The sequence below is a fragment of the Lagenorhynchus albirostris genome, chromosome 5, assembly GCF_949774975.1.
Source record: "Lagenorhynchus albirostris chromosome 5, mLagAlb1.1, whole genome shotgun sequence".
Classification (NCBI taxonomy): Eukaryota; Metazoa; Chordata; class Mammalia; order Artiodactyla; family Delphinidae; genus Lagenorhynchus; species Lagenorhynchus albirostris.
This window is the reverse complement of record NC_083099.1, coordinates 87,099,652-87,116,958: the sequence shown is the minus strand read 5'-3', so window position 1 is coordinate 87,116,958 and position 17,307 is coordinate 87,099,652. Positions and strand designations below refer to the sequence as shown.

Sequence of the window (17,307 nt, the reverse complement as noted above, 5' to 3'; positions counted from 1 at the left end):
GAGTAGGCAATTTTTTTTGTTAGGCAGTTATTTATGTTCAAAGAAGAGAGAGCCCTAGGAGAATTAAACCTGTATTTCTTCTAATTATAAGTATTGGTGAGGAAAGCAACAGGTAACAGATAGTTGGTAGTAACGCTATTGTTTTATTTAGCAGAGGAGAAAATCAAGGGGGCAGAAGTGACTCAATGACAATCACTTAGCATAGGATGGATAACTACCATCAGCTCTACCATAAGCATCTCCGTTTATGAAGCTCAAATGACCAAAGTATCAGTGAATTCGCTGTTGACAGAAGACAGGAATGCAGTTGACAGCCCTCATGCTGTGTGTCCCCCTACCCTCACTCCTCAGGTACTGCGGCTCCTACATGGACCACCAGACGATTTTCCGAGTGCCCAACTCCTTGGTTCACGTTCAGCTTCAGTGCAGTTCAAGGCTTTCGGACAAGCCACTTTTGGTGGAATATGGCAGTTACAACATCAGTCAACGTAAGCCGGGGATCAGCCCCTTAGAAAACCGTAATGAAGGGTTAAACAGAGGCTAACGCTTTATGACTCTAAGCGTTGAGAATTTAAGGAATGAAAACTGCTTCTTTATTTCTGCTATTGACTAGTATACTTTTATAATAATACTTAAATAACTATATAGTAAGAACAAAATATATGATAAATATTACATACAATTATGTATTTATTATGCTGAAGTTTAAATTATAGAAGAAATAATATCGTTGTTTGTTACAATTGAAAAATAGTTTCTTACATTATTCCTGAAATGTAGGACAATTTCTTGATTCATTGTTCTTCTTGCTAGCCATAAGCTTTTGTAAATATGAGGTTTACGCCAACATTTGATGGATCTGAGGGCAGCAGCTGCAACTCACTGTGGCTTCTGATGCATAGAAGGACTGGTCTTTCAAGGAAAGTCCAAATAGCGGCCTGCAGAGTGTTGAACTTCACACTGAGAACTGCTGGAACAGTGGCCAGGAAGCGGTCAGCAGAAAAGGCAATGTCTGAGGGAAGTCATTAGTGCTGGAGAGAGTAGATACTGACTCAGGAAATTCTCAACCCGTTTTTGTTTTTTTTTTTGTCTTAAATGGTAGTCTCTGAGGTTTAATAATCTAATTGTATTTTTTTGTAGTAGAAATTAAAATATATGACAATTCAAATAGGAGGCTTTCGTCTGTATTCCACCTACAGTCACTTCTCCTGCCACTGGGATGCCACTCTGTGCTTGGAGAAACAGTGATTGTGTCTCAACCCATTTTAAAAGGGGGAAAGTAAGAGTTGACCACTTAGGAATCCATGAGGTTCAGTCCTGAGAGAAAGCTCAGTTAGACCCTTCCTTCTTTGCCAATGCTAACATACCGGCTTCTGGATTCAGAATTATTACATTTCTGAATATCAGAATATTATAATTCCCATCAATGATACAGGTAACTAGTAAGCCATCTTATTTTTAACTCTTATTTCAAACCGTGGGTATTTCCTAGGAGCTCATGCTCTCCATCGTGTGCCGTTGAGTTAGTGGTTGACCTGACCATGCACCCTCCCCATTCTTTTGCACGAAGCACAGGCTAGGTAGCTAAAAAGAACAGAAATTTATTTCTCACAGTTCTAGAGTCTGGAAGTCCAAGATCAGGGTGCCGGCATGGTTGAGTGAGTGCCATCTTCTGGTCTCAGACTTCTCGTTGTGCCCTCGCATGGCAGAAGGGGTGAGAGTGCTGTGTGCGGCCTCTTTTTTTTTTTTTTACATCTTTATTGGAGTATAATTGCTTTACAATGGTGTGTTAGTTTCTGCTTTATAACAAAGTGAATCAGTTATACATATACATATGTTCCCATATCTCTTCCCCCTTGCATCTCCCTCCCTCCCACCCTCCCTATCCCACCCTCTAGGTGGTCGCAAAGCACCAAGCTGATCTTCCTGTGCTATGCGGCTGCTTCCAACTAGCTATCTATTTTACGTTTGGTAGTGTGTATATGTCCATGCCACTCTCTTGCTTTGTCACAGCTTACCCTTCCCCCTCCCCGTATCCTCAAATCCATTCTCTAGTAGGTCTGTGTCTTTATTCCTGTCTTACCCCTAGGTTCTTCATGACATTATTTTTTTCTTAAATTCCTTATATATGTGTTAGCATGCGGCCTCTTTTATAAGGCAGGCACTCATCCCATTCATGAGGGCTCTGCCTCCATCACTTATCACCTCCTGAAGGCCCCACTTCCCCCTACCATCACCCTGGGCGTTAGGATTTCAACATATGAATCTGGGGGCTGGGGCACACAAATGTTTAGACCACGGCAGAGAGAAAGGACTTATTAGTACTATCATGTTTAGCTGTAAGCCCAGGATTAAAGATTCCATTCCAGGGAATGGATCTTTGATGAGTAGCCTGGTTGAAGTGCCCTAGGAGTCCTGAGTTTTGAAACCAGTCATTAATCTCTCTAGGTCCAACTTCTAAGATCAGTGGTTCCTAATACATTTTGCCATAGAGATCCCTTGAAAATGTAATTAAAGGCACCAACCCTCAGAATAATGCATCTGGTCATAGGGGATTCAGAAACACCAGAAGGCCATTTAAATTCCCCGGGGATTCTAAAGACTGCACGCTGAGCATACTGGACTCAAAGGCAGCTTCCAGCTTTCTCTTGCTCCAAGTCTGGGATAAAGCCAGGTTGCTGAGTCAGGGATGGAGGTGTAGGAATTTGTACGTGTGACCTGGCTGCAATGTCGACTCAGAGCTTCTGGTGGATTAGTTTGATTTCTTTGTTCTTAAATACTCCTTTTTGGTCTTTCAATTACCAGCTATAGCTTCGCTTTGATGGAGAAATTGTATAATTACTACCGCTATGTTGCCACTCAGCCACTTAACGATTCACATTTCTTTGTTAATGTGGTCTGGTGACTTTTAGGGACCCACACAGATTTCCTGTGTCTTATTGTCTCTAGCCTGTCCTGTTGGATCTTTTAGATGCTCCTCCGGTTTATGTGTCCCTCAGGCCCAGCGCTGTGATGGAGTAAATGACTGCTTTGATGAAAGTGATGAACTCTTCTGTGGTGGGTATTTAAGCTTTTACTATGACTTTTTTAGGAATAAATAACTTGTCAGGACCACTGTTGCTGCTGATGCATATCCTGGGTCTTTGTAGCTGTTATCTATTGCCACATAATAAACTATCCCCCAAACTCAGTGGCTTACGGCAATCGTTTGTCCTGGATCACTCATCTGTGTGTTGTCTCAGGTAGGACCAATCTAGGCTGGGCTCAGCTGGGTGGCACTGCTTTAAGCTGTGGAGCCTCCTGAGCTTGGTTCTTCTCAGGTTGGGGTTGGTTCTACTCCTCATGGTTCTTTTCCTTGTTGAGCTAGTGGCCTGGCCCTGGCAGTGGTAGAAGCAAAGGAGGCGTGACCAAAAATATAAGGTTCCTCTTAAGTCCTGGGCTTGGAGCTGGTACACCATCACTTGTGTCATATTCCATCGGTCAAATAGCTGAGGCCACAGTCAAGGGGCAGGGAAGTTTATTCTGCACACTTTGGGGCCGTGGCAAGGGTGGGGATGCATAATACTATCATAGAGAATGAGGATCTATGGTTAGTAAATCAAGCAGCCACAATCTTAAACATAATCCTATTTTAAAGCACGGATCTTCCCTCTAGAAAGAAGTTCAGAATCTGCAGAGAAGTAAACACTTTCAGCATGCTCATTTATGGAGCACAGGTGTTGAGAATAAAAGAGTTGATTTTTTTTTTAACCTGTATAGTTTGCATCAACATCACATTGGTAATAACTAAGTGGTGGGGTATTGGATATTCTTATTTTGGGCAGAGAGTCTCTGTATTGGTTTTTCATTACTATTTGCACCTAATTCCTGAATCTATCTCCAGTTTCAGGGAGCAAAATGGGGAGAATAGTTCACTGGACCATATGACACCACTGGCAACACTTTCTCCTAAAGATCCAGAGTTTAATTCCAATACAATTGCAATGATGAAGCTATTTAATCTTTTTCATATTTTGGAGAAATATTAAAGTTAATATAACTAGCTGAAAAATTATGTTCATAAAAAATAACCTGTAACTCTACACCTTTTTTTTTTATTGACAAAACAAATTAAAACCCTCTTAACTTAGGCTTCATTAACAATTTAAATCTATAGGGTCTTCTATTTCTTAAGAAAATAAATACCATTGTATAGTGATTGAGGTTGCTTTTGTTTCTTATGTTATTTTTATTCCCTACTATTATGCTCCAAATGAAAGTGATTACTGTTACTTCGTAACAAGGACTGTTTTTTAGTAATTATCATTTCTCATCATGCCATGTTGGGAGCTATTCTCTAGGAGTTGACTAGGTACTAGATACCCTCAGAGTAAATAAATGAACTATTTCAGGGCAGCAACGTCCTCCCCCCTGATCCTCACAAGACATACCTCTGAAAAAACAGGAGCAGATAACAAAAATGATAACTTTTCAAAAAAACAGAAATGTCTAAGGAATTATACCTTCTAAGAGTGCTTGCTACTATATTGTGTCTGTCACTGGTCTAAAGGCAATTCCCGAAAATATTCCAAAGAAGAAAAATTGTAACAGATTTACACTGGTATTTCCTAGTTCAGGGAATGAATGTCTCAGGGTAAAATAATTTTAAAGAGAGTTTTCCTTACCAATAAACTACAAGTCTGTTGTTCTTTAAGATCTCACATTCGTTAATCTAGTCAACAAACTTTTAGTGAGCACCTACTATTTGATCAGGCGCCTGAAGAACAGAGATGAGTAAAACAAAATCCCCAATCTCAGGATACTCCATTTTGTTTAGGAAGGTAGACAAGTCCAATTTAGATAACAGTTTATGATTTTTATTTTCCTTAAAATCTTATGATGCATTTAATTGTAATTAAAGAAACAAACCCCCAGAGTTTAATGTATTTCTCCACAAGCAAAAGTCATATCTGACAAACTCAGATATGCTGTTTGGTGCTAAGAATTACACCAAAATTTAAACATCTGCTTTTCCTCATGGAGGTGTCAGTTTTTAGAAAACACATGTTTTGTTTTGTTTAAGTCATCTTAACAATTTGCACGTTTTGAGGGGCACTGCTGGTAATCAGGGAGTCCCACTGATATCTCAGGCTCACGAGCTTTCTGCCTGTTCTCCTTCCAGCGACTCTTAGACCTGCCTGCAACTCCAGCTCCTTCAGGCAGCACGGCCCTCTGGTCTGCGACGGCTTCAGGGACTGTGAGGATGGCCGGGATGAGCAGAATTGCACTCAGAGTGAGGAGGAGCCCTCTGCACTTTGCTGTTCTTCTAATCAGACTCTTCTAAGCCCAAATCAAAATATCTCTCTTGGGTTAGGGCAATCGACTTGTCCCAGTTTCCCCATGGAAAATCCCAGGTCCCGGGAATCCTCCTGGGCCCAGACAAAGTGGAAGAGTTGGTCACTCTAACTGGGGTGGAGTGTGTGTGTGTGTGTGTGTGTGTGCGAATTCTGGAAGATTTCCCTTGCTGACTTGCTTTTAATGCTGTTCACAACTCAAGGAAACTGAGGATCGGATATAGAGGGATTTGCCAGATACTGTGATAGGGTATGGTCTATTCTAGCCCCTGCAAAAACACACACTGCCAGAGTTGTGAACAAATGTGCAGTAATTAACAAAATCTGTCCATTCCCTCCCACCCCCAATGGTATAAAAGGACTGACTATGGTGTTGATTTTTGCTCAAAAATTTTCTTGGAGAACAAGGTAAAGTAATGGCAAAGAAGCCATGGCTTAAGCCACGGATATGGCCAACTGCTTGGCATCTCCCCTACAGTGGAAGAAAGGAGAGACTATTGGGTTGATTCTCAACTAGTGCACCTGCCTGCCTTCCTTTCAGTGGCTCTGCTGAGATGCAGGGATGGGACAGTGTGGGGTTGCTTCATTTCCCTCTGTCATGTTTCCCAGAGCAGCAAACACCGATCCTGTGGCTAAGCCATCCCTTTGTGGACGGAATTCAGTGTCATTCACTCAAATCTGTCTCTGAGTAGGAAAAATTCTTTCTTTTTTGCTCACTTTTAGGTATTCCGTGCAACAACAGAACTTTTAAGTGTGGCAATGATATTTGCATTAGGAAACAAAATGCAAAATGTGATGGCGCTGCGGACTGTCTAGATGGAAGTGATGAGGAAGGCTGCAGTGAGTAGAAACATGTTCCTTCTGATCCTTTGTATTTGTTCCTCAGTTGATCTGTTTTTCATTTTTATTCCCTTCTTGGTGTAATGCCCCAGGCAGAAGTTGCCACAGGCCAGGGAAGAATAGTAAACATTGGTGAACTGAATCTGAAATGGTTTCTCAGAATTAAAAATTCTCGAGTGGATTCTGTCTTCTTTCTTGATAATAAGCATTCATGCATTAGATGTTTATACTGAGAACTTTCACTTTCTAATAACTCTAATCCAGGGATAAGCTCTTAAATAAAAAAAACCTATGAGAAAGGAAATAGGTACTGGAATGCCATGGATGAGTTTGTTAATTATGCCTTATGTTGTGATCAATGTCAAGTGCTGGTTCGTTCCTTAGCTATGACCTGAGAACAGTAATCCACCCTATGTTACTATTAGTTGTGTGGTTTCTAATTGGCCATGTGCCAACTTGTTAATTATGTATCCTTATCAATACTATTTATACTGGAAAATAATTGCTCTGATAACTAGTTTTTCTTAACTAGGTTTTAAAAAATAATTAATTAATTAATTATTTTACTTTTGGCTGCATTGGGTCTTCATTGCTGTGCGCGGGCTTCCTCTGGTTGCGGCGAACGGGGGCTACTCTTCGTTGTGGTGCGCAGGCTTCTCATTGCGGTGGCTTCTCTTGTTGCAGAGCATGGGCTCTAGGCGCGTGGGCTTCAGTAGTTGCAGCAGTCAGGCTCAGTAGTTGTGGCTCACGGGCTCTAGAGCACAGACTCAGTATCTGTGGTGCACGGGCTTAGTTGCTCTGCGGCATGTGGGATCTTCCCGGACCAGGGTTCGAACCCGTGTCCCCTGCATTGGCAGGCAGATTCTTAATCACTGTGCTACCAGGTAAGTCCAACTAGGTTTTCATTTGTTTGGGACTTACAAATTCTCTCCCAAATCAGCACAACTTCAAGGACACTCTCAATTCTGTTGCATTTGGAACTAATCGTTTTTCTCCACCTAACAACCTGAACTCCACGGCTTCTGTTCTTATCAGTACAGCTGTTACTAATAGGTCCCCTCCTCCTCTCATGTGCGTTATTGTACAGAGACTCTGTGTCAAGGCCTGTTTTCAGGAGGGAGGTAGTGATTTGTTGGTGCTGGTTTCAGACAGACGCGCATCTCGCCTCTCTGGTTAAGCAGGGGATTTCAAATTGCTTATCTGGTTAGTCAGTTCCCAACCCGGCTCAAAACTTGACTGGATTTCCAGTTTTTCTTCCAAGTCTGCCTTTAATTTGTGTGACCCTTCCTCTCCTAAAGGCTGCAGCAGGAGTCCCTCCACCCTCCACCGCATCATCGGGGGCACCGACACCCAAGAAGGGGGTTGGCCATGGCAAGTCAGCCTCCACTTTGTTGGATCTGCCTACTGTGGAGCCTCAGTCATCTCCAGGGAGTGGCTTCTCTCAGCCGCCCACTGTTTCCATGGAAACAGGTAGGGCATCTCAATTCTTACTCTGAAGTGACCACAGACCACAGACCATACACCTGCCCCCATGCTGTGGGAAGAAGCTCCCTGTTGGACACATTCAATCATTTCAATTGGTGGTTTTTTATTTTGTTTTGTTTTTGTGACATCAATTGTATGCCGAACATTCTTTTTAGGAATTATTGATATAAAGAGAAGAACACAAAGGAATATCAAGAGTGAACAGGCTTTTACCAGACTGAGAAAACAGGATAGGGCTTTCAAGTCAGAAGAAATTCTGTGGGAACGTGTGAAGACTATGGAGTATGGGAATGTGTGGAGAATGGGTATTAAGGGATTGCTGGGGTACAGGAATCCCTATTTAGAGCGTGAGGGTAGCGATTCTGCATCCAATTTCCAGTGTAGAGCGGGGGAGGATTCCTACAGTCCCAAGCAATTCTCTGACATTAGCTGGGTGTCCTATAATTCAACTCAATTCTGACTTTGTCTACCCAGATAGACAGATTAAACAGTTTAGGGGGGCTTCCCTGGTGGCACAGTGGTTGAGAGTCCGCCTGCTGATACACCGTACACGGGTTCGTGCCCCGGTCCGGGAGGATCCCACATGCCGTGGAGCGGCTGGGCCCGTGAGCCATGGCCGCTGAGCCTGCGCGTCCGGAGCCTGTGCTCCGCAACAGGAGAGGCCACAACAGTGAGAGGCCCGTGTACCGCACAAAACAAAACAAAACAAAACAAAAAAAACAGTTTAGGGGCTCAGTCCTACAAAACTACCCCTCTCCCCCTAATTCAGATGCCAGTCCAAAGCCTAGGTCGTCACCGGAGCTTCTGACTGACTGGTTATAGAGGGGAGGTTCTAATGACCCCTTCCTTGGATTTTATTAATTTGCTAGAGCAGCTCACAGAAGTCAGAGAAACATTTTACTTGCTGGCTTACTAGTTTATTATAATAAGATATAACTCAGGAACAGTCTGATGGAAGGCATGCATAGGGCGAGGTATGAGAACGGGTACAGAATTTTCCATGCCTTCCTGGTGTGCACCACTCTCTCCGCATCTCCATTCATTCACCAACCTGGAAGCTCTCCAAACCCCGTCCTTTTGGAATGTTATGGAAGCTTCCTTACACAGCCATGATTAATTAAATCATTGGTCATTGGCCATGGATTCAACCTCTAGCCCCTCATTCCTCCCTAGAAGTTGGGAGTGTAACTGAAAGTTCTAACCCTCCAATCACATAGTTAGTTCTCCTGGTGACCAGCCCCCAGCCTTAGCTGCAGTCCCAAAGTAACCTCATTAACATAACAAAAGACACATTTGCCCCTCTCATCACTTAGGAAATTGTTTTAGGAGCTCTATGCCAGAATGTAAGGAAAACCAAGTATATATTTCTTATTATAAATCACAATATCATGGGGGGATCATGAAAAAGTCCATTAGGGTTGTCGTCCGAAGGGCTCTGTCTGCCTTTACTAATGGGGTTATTATGGGGCAGACACTCTACCAGCTAAGGGTGAAAGGGAAGCTCAGAAAAAACTTCACTAAAAAATAACCTTATTTGGAATCTATTGGAGCTTAGGTACAAAAATATGCCATTCATTTCTCATTCAGAATTTTTTAAAGTGGAGTATTTCAATGAATTTATACAATTAGAGTATTTGTTTCTCCTGGAAGTTACAGGATTCATGTTAATGACTAAAACGGCTACACTTCTGTTCCACCATTAGTCTTTTATGCTAAGAAACTGCTCCAAGTAATACGTGGCCCTCAATACTTCCCTGGGTCCCCAGTGCTGCCCGTGAGATGTCAGCTAAGCAGATAAGGGGCCACACTCTTTGGGATCTGTCCTTATTTTTCTCCCACAGCTTCCACATTCTCTTCACCCCACCAGAGCAAAGCTGCTGCACCCACGGAGACAGAAACCTCAGGTGGAGGTTATAAGACCCTCGGTGACTTCATGCCAGCCTAGCGGAGTCAGGATTAGAATTCTGGAAGGGCTCATAGGGAGTGAGACCCTGTGAATAGTCAAGTATGAACAGTTAGAGCAGTGATCTGTTTTTGCGGGCCTCTCACTGCTGTGGCCTCTCCCGTTGCAGAGCACAGGCTCTGGACGCGCAGGCTCAGCGGCCATGGCTCACGGGCCCAGCCGCTCCGCGGCACGTGGGATCTTCCCGGACCGGGGCACGAACCCGTGTCCCCTGCATCGGCAGGCGGATTCCCAACCACTGCGCCACCAGGGAAGCCCTAGAGTAGTGACCTTTAAGGCTTCTGGTAGTTTTCAAGAAGGAGTTTCCTTACATTCCTGCTTGGAATACTTTGATTTCTCATCTATTTTGGTATTCATATCATTTGAATTTGGCAAAAGGATCCCCAGACCACTGTCTTACAGGCCCTGTCTGTCTCCATCGAATACCACTGTCAGCATGAATAGGGAGAAGGTAACAAATGAATTCCAGTCACTAACCATCTTGACCTGTGTGTGATTCCTGAAATACTGGTGGCAAGAAAATCGCCAGCATGTCCTTAGAGTGTGGTTGAGGACATTTTCTGGACCTTAGCTATCATTCACCAGCCCTGCTCTACCTTACTTCATCTTTGGTTTTACTGAGGAGACAAGGGAGGCTCAGAGAAGTTGTGCTCCTTGCCATGCCCATGGACAGAGGCAACGACTAAGATAGGGACTGAAAGTCAGACCTCCCTTCCTGAAGCCCTCCTCCCCCTGTGGAGTGCTCTTTTCCAAACCATGTCTGGTTCTTCAGGCCTCTGACTCCATGCTTCATTCCTTTTGTACCAGACTCTCCGACCCCACACCATGGACTGCTCACCTTGGCATGTACGTGCAGGGGAATGCCAAGTTCGTCTCCCCAGTGAGAAGAATCGTGGTCCACGAGTACTATAACAGCCAGACCTTTGACTATGATATTGCCTTGCTACAGCTCAGTGTCGCCTGGCCTGAGACCCTGAAACAGCTCATTCAGCCAATATGCATTCCTCCTGCTGGCCAGAAAGTGCGCAGTGGAGAGAAGTGCTGGGTGACCGGCTGGGGGCGAAGGCACGAAGCAGGTGTGTGTGTCAGTGAACGCCATGCCCTCCTCTCCAGATCGTAGTAACTCGTGTTGATGTGGTGCTTTAGGGTTCATGGAGAGGGTTTTTGTATATGACCTCATTGAGCCTTCTAAAACTCTGAGAGGTGGAATGGAGGAGAGTATCATAGTTCTTGTTTTATGATGTTTCCCCTTGCCCAAAAAGAAGCAGGACCCACTTCTTAAGGGAAGGTCTCTGAGCAAGGCACTGGATAGATAGTATGGGCTCTTTGCAAACTCAGAGGGGTTTGCTAGCTCCCTTTCATCCAAAAAATTGACTGATTTTCATAAAGAAGTGAAGGATACTCTGTCACACACACACACATACACACACCTTACGGTGTCAACTCATAGACAGTTGTCTGGAGGATAATACGAGTATGTTCTTCACAAGGGCAACTAACTGGCCAAGTGAATGAGAGTGAGGGCTGAAATCCAGCCTGCCCTTAGCTTCCCAGACTGCAGATTCAGGCATAGGGGGTTAAATCAGCCTAGAATTGATCCACCCAGAGGGGATACCTTTTTACAATTCTTCCAGCCAGAGGGGGCATCTTTTTTCATATGCACAAAGGTCAGACTTTATGGTAGGGAAGTCCCTACGTCTGTCCTGCCAAGGATTTTATGGCCTAGGATTCTAAATACACAGTAAGGAGAAGAATCCAAAGTTTTAATCCAAAGGTTAGAGCTAATGCTTTCCCTTGATCTCCCAGTCATCTTGGATTCCCTTGCAGTCATTTCCAAGGGCTTAGGGCAGATACATTTTCTGTAAGTCTTGAACCTTATCTTGGCCTTGCTTTGACACTCTCTAAAGATTCACTATGGGCAGCTTCTCCAGTGCTAACTGCCTACATTTAGTTATTGAAATCATGAAATTCACCACCTGTTTGGCCCTGCTGAGGGAAGGCAGATCACTGCTCGAACACCTATAACCTATCAGGACTGCGCTCAGGGCTTTAATTACATCATCATATATCACAAGAGGAAAGAGTCTATTCAAACACCATATCATGGGACATTTTCTTTACAAGCATGAGTGTGTGAGTGTTTATTTTTCTGAATCATCTTAGCCACAGAGGTTAGAAAAGGAAGCGAAAGAGCTATATCCACAGTGTTATGTTTTTATGGTTCCGAGGATACTCCCATATGTCAGTTAACATGCTCCACTTAAGGGACCTTCCTGACCAGTGAGCATTGGTAATAACTGTTGCTGATTCATAGTCCTGAAGGCCAGAGGTACCTGGTGAAGGAGTATGGCACAGTAGCTCAGATGGTCGAGTCAGACCTTGGGTCTGAATCCTGCTCTGTTCCTAGCTATTCCTGTGCTACTGGTTAAGTCCTTTATCCTCTTAAGCCTCCATTTCTTCATCAGAAGAATGGTTATCATGATAGAATTTACCTAAAAAAATTGTTATGAGGGTAAAAGGAGAAAATGAGTAAATTGTCTAATAAAGTAAATGTAATCATTACTGTGATTTCTACTTCTATGTGTTTTCCAGACAATAAAGGCTCCCCTGTTTTGCAGCAAGCAGAGGTAGAGCTCATTGACCAAACCCTCTGTGTTTCCACCTATGGGATCATCACTTCGAGGATGCTCTGTGCGGGCGTCATGTCAGGCAAGAAAGATGCTTGCAGGGTAAGTCATCTTATGTTTCCCTTGCCTAACATGTCGTACTTTCCATAAATGCTTTCACGTTTAATCTATACAACACTGGGCAATAACTCGGGCAGGGGCCTACCTTCATTCATATATTAATTATAATCCAATAGTCTGAGATCAGGAAAAGGTGATTAAATAGTAATCAGATCTGTAAAACTCATTTTCTAGTCGCCATGTATTTTCCTCCAACAATTAGGGAATGAAGTCAGCATTTATCATTCTGCCATGATTTTCTTATAACCCAAAACTGAAAAACAAAGCAGAACACACACACGCAGTGTTTTAGGATCACTAGCTATTTCTTAGCAGTGGCCATGTACCTTCTAAAGAAACAGTGTTTTATTTACTTACTCCTTTAACGCATAGGCTGGGGGAAAGGAAAGAGGAGTGGGAGAGGCGACAGGGACACTCATTTTTATGCCTCTGGATAGGCCTCCTGACAGTGGTGAAGTTGAAGGTCATCTTTGGGGGGACATTCCTATGAGCCTCAGATTCCACTGTATGCAGATATCTATTTGATTGCCAAAAAGTGAACAGATGATTTAGAGAATGAGGAGGGCAGGGGAGCTGTTCCCGCATCTTTACATAACCTTAAAAATCATCTTATTATAATACTGTAGTGACTTCTATCTTCTAAGTTCCTATTTTGTGGCAAGAGCTGTACTAGGTCCTTTACATAAATTCATTCAAATTATTCTTTCATCCACATTTTATAGAAGAGGAAACTGGGGCACAGAGAGCCTAAGTAAATTACCCAAGGTCACACAGCTAGTTGAGCTGGGATTTGAACATTTACCTCTGTAATGCTAAAGCTACTATATTTTGGGTGCTTCCTGCAGCTAGTCGGTTCTATAGTCCTGTTCCCCATAGCCACCAGGGTTTAGAGGTTAAATTAGACTTCGTAGAGTTGGTGTGGCAACGGTTAAAATAAAAAGATCCCAGTCTCCTACTAGTTAGAATCCACCTAATCGGGTTTAGAATTGTAAGGGTGGCACCCAGGGACACATTCGGAATGCTTTTTTTATCTTTGCCTCTGAGTAAGGTGTAGCTTCAGGTATGCTCCAAAATAAGGAAATAAAAATCCAGATATTATACTTTAAATACTGAGCACAGTAGGAATTCTGTTTAAACATTGAATTATTTCAGCCTTAGCTTTTGGAGTTAAGATGTCAGAAAGGACTCTCAAGTGAGGGTGATTTCTCTGTGATAATTATCGGCCAGTGATCCTTGGGGTTTCATAATTGGACCTGGCCAGCTAAACAGGGTCTCCTTTTCTTTCTTCCTCAGGGCCATGAGCCAACACTAAAGTTGCATGACCTAGAGGTAGAAGTCAACCTACCTTCCAAGATAACCATGCCTCAAAACGTTCTTGTGAGGATTAAATGACCCAAAACAGTGCTTAGCACATACCAGCACTAAATAAATGTTAGCTATTATTATTATTGTCATTATTATTACTATTGAGGTTTGTTATTTTTTTGGAGGTATGTGAGAATTGTTTCCTCTGCAAGAATCTTCTAATGTCACTCTTGGCCTAAAGAATCTAGTTTCTTATGATGAATGCACCTTTTGATTATAGGAAAAATAATTCTAAAATGACATTGGAAGTTTCACATTATTTCTTGTTACTTCCCCAAACTGCATAGTAGTTAGCCAAGCAAGAACCTGTCAGAGTAGGCGTTGGCTCACAATTCATTAGACACCTTAATGCAAAATTGATGATCATGGGACAAATGTGCTTTTTACTTACATTATCTTCTTGTGTAGGGAGATTCGGGTGGACCTTTGTCCTGTCGAAGAAAAAGTGATGGAAAATGGATTTTGACTGGCATTGTTAGCTGGGGACATGGATGTGGAAGACCAAACTTTCCTGGTGTTTATACAAGGGTGTCAAACTTTGTTCCCTGGATTCATAAATATGTCCCTTCTCTTTTGTAATTGTGCAATTTTGATTTTTGACTGTGTTTTATGTGATAGATTCTTTTAAAAAGAATGCAATAATTATCAGTAAAACGAGATAATTTTTTTCTTCTGGAACTCTCAGATTGCATACATTTGGTATTGAAAGACAGAAAGATTAATATGTATTTTATTCCCTGAAAAATTGCCTCAAGGATAGAGCTGTATTCATTCTTAAGCGTCAAAGGGCCATTGATTCAGGAATGGAAGAAAACTAATGTCATGAACCAAACCTCTAAAATAAGATAAAAAGTGGGTGAGATGCTCAAGAATCCATACCTTACTTTATGTTCCTATTCAAGGGCAGATATTTATAAGGATCCAGGCAAAACTGATTTATTGAAATAAGTTCCATTAAAAAAACCATGCCAGATCTTCAGTGTTCTAATGAAATTAAATGCATAAAAATGACTCCTTCACAAATGCAAACAAAGCTAAACTCAGTTATTGACAGAGGAAGTACCTATATTTTCCTTATTTTCTAATCCAATTTGTCTAACCATATCACAGGACTTTTCTTCAGCTGTAACATGGTAATATTGTGTACAGAGAAACCATCAAACAACTAACAAAACTTATTTGTCAATTACTAATTAGTAATCTTCACTAAAACGATAGAATGAAGCATTGTGGTAGTTGGATTGAAAGCACTTACAGGGGATTTAAGAAAATTGTGGCAATGCTGGTCAGCAGTTGAAAGACAAAGGAATTTTTGGATGACTGTTTTTTTTGTTTTGTTCTTTTTTGCGGTACGCGGGCCTCTCACTGTTGTGGCCTCTCCCGTTGCGGAGCACAGGCTCCAGACACGCAGGCTCAGCGACCATGGCTCACAGGCCCAGCCGCTCCGCGGCATGTGGGATCTTCCCAGACTGGGACACAAACCCGTGTCCCCTGCATCAGCAGGCGGACTCTCGACCACTGTGCCACCAGGGAAGCCCTGGATGACTGTTTTGAAAGTGAAAATTTTCAGAATATTATCATCTGACTTCTGATCCCTTTATAAAACTCCAATGGCCAAAACTTTCTTTTATTATCAGAGCCGTGCAATACCTAGCATAGTTGTAAACCTATAGTACATGCTCAATACATCATAGTTATTGATTTATTTTGTTTTGATTTAGAGTGTTTCACACATAATCTCAGAATAAACTTTTCATTAATAGAGGCTGTACTTAACAATATCACCAAGTAGGTAAAAACAGCAGAAAGGAGAAGAATGATATTATTTTTTTCCCTGTGACAAAGTTAAAGAAAGTAATAGCAATGTTATTTTTAAGTAGGATCCAAAATAATGAAACTGGATTTTATAGGACCTCGGAAAATCTTAATGTAACAGCAAAAGAAGAGAGAGTAAAAGGTGTCATAACCCAGATCAGATAGTAAGACTGAAACCTGGATATGATTTCCCTGAGATAGTGAATGTTTTCCATTTCACAAAACATATTTTGAGTTGCTGAAAGACTGTTTCCTTCAGATAAAGGAAAAATGTTTTAACGATACACCTCTGAATAGGTCCCTGAGGATTCAGTAAACTGGCTGTGGCATAGTGCAATTCAGAGGGCCAAGTGTTCCCCTTAATCCACAAAGGGAGATTTAGCTACTGAACCCATGGCACAGAAGAACAAATTAGTCTGACAGTTCTTAAAACCTAGGTTTATTTTGCCTGGTATTGCTGTGACTTAGGTACACGGTGAATTGTACTTTTTACTTATGGTGACTTCTAAGGAGATTTGCTATTCAACAAAATACCTCACAACTTTGCATAAGTTTGTGATCTCAGTGAGGAGATGGAGGATGGCTAGCATGATCTATCAGATTCATCAGAGGGAGTTTTCAAACCACGCATACATGCTACCATTCTAAGCACTTGCTGGTGCTAATGTGTGTGTACCATGTTCCTCATCAGTGCAGACATGGGGAAAAGGTTGAGAAACACCAGTTTAACTTACTTGGCTACTTCATGCCAAGATGCCTTTAGAACCTGAATGATGTAGGAATATCGACTTTATTTTTGCAAAGGTGTGAGTAGAGGCAAATTCCAAGACTGGTTTAGTTAACAGAGTGGAATGGTCTCCAAAAACAAAGACAGGAGCATTTTCATGTGCTAGACTATTGGGGAGAATTTGTAGGGACTCACCCTTCACAGTGCCTGGAAAACTGCAAAATGAAATACCACAAGCCAACCAACTATTTCTCATTTGTTTTCTGCTTGATTATCCTGAGAGGCTGATCCAATTGCTCTAACTGCTGATGTTCAGCATAGTACTGCTTGCCATCTGTCAACATACGGGTACAAAATGTGGTGTTTTTTTGTTTGTTTGTTTTTGCGGTACGCGGGCCTCTCACTGTTGTGGCCTCTCCTGTTGCGGAGCACAGGCTCTGGACGCGCAGGCTCAGCGGCCATGGCTCACGGGCCCAGCCGCTCCGCGGCATGTGGGATTTTCCCGGACCGGAGCATGAACCCGTGTCCCCTGCATCGGCAGGCGGACTCTCAACCACTGCGCCACCAGGGAAGCCCCCAAAATGTGGTGTTTTGAAGAGGCATAGATCTATTTGAAGCTAATGAGATGCTTTGGTGACCTCATTTTAATGATGTTACTTTATTTTTTGTTTTATATGATAACCATTTAGGAAATTATTTGCTCTTAAAGAAGATGAAGAAAGAAGAGCAAGTACTATGACAAGAAAAGCAAAATTGAAAATCTTATACTGGTCAGCAAGTCTTGGCAAGAAGTATGTTTGAATTTTTTAATGTTATTTACATTTGACCCCCTTGAACGAACTAAAGTACTTGAGTCAATAATAATTTTTAGATTATATTAAAAAGAACTATTTGTGCAAGAACAGTATACTTTTAAAAACACATTTAAAGAACTATTTATGAAAGAACAATATCCTTTAAAAAGCTACCCCTATAGAAGTCAGTTTTGAAGAAAATGCAAGAAGAAATCTAAATAGAATTTGATTCCTTATT

The 17,307-nt window shown here is 42.2% G+C and overlaps 1 protein-coding gene across 2 annotated transcripts in view; it reads left to right on the top strand.

Moving 5' to 3' along the window:
* TMPRSS7 (transmembrane serine protease 7) overlaps nt 1-14,312 on the top strand; it is a 50,134-nt gene extending 35,822 nt beyond the window's left edge. For both annotated transcript variants that reach the window (XM_060149347.1, XM_060149348.1), the window contains 8 exons: nt 352-488; nt 2,950-3,057; nt 5,162-5,272; nt 6,057-6,173; nt 7,472-7,643; nt 10,429-10,697; nt 12,214-12,350; nt 14,142-14,312. In XM_060149347.1, coding sequence (XP_060005330.1) covers nt 352-488; nt 2,950-3,057; nt 5,162-5,272; nt 6,057-6,173; nt 7,472-7,643; nt 10,429-10,697; nt 12,214-12,350; nt 14,142-14,312 — 1,222 coding nt within the window. The remainder of the gene's footprint in view (nt 1-351; nt 489-2,949; nt 3,058-5,161; nt 5,273-6,056; nt 6,174-7,471; nt 7,644-10,428; nt 10,698-12,213; nt 12,351-14,141) is intronic.
* Nucleotides 14,313-17,307: the final 2,995 nt, after the last annotated feature.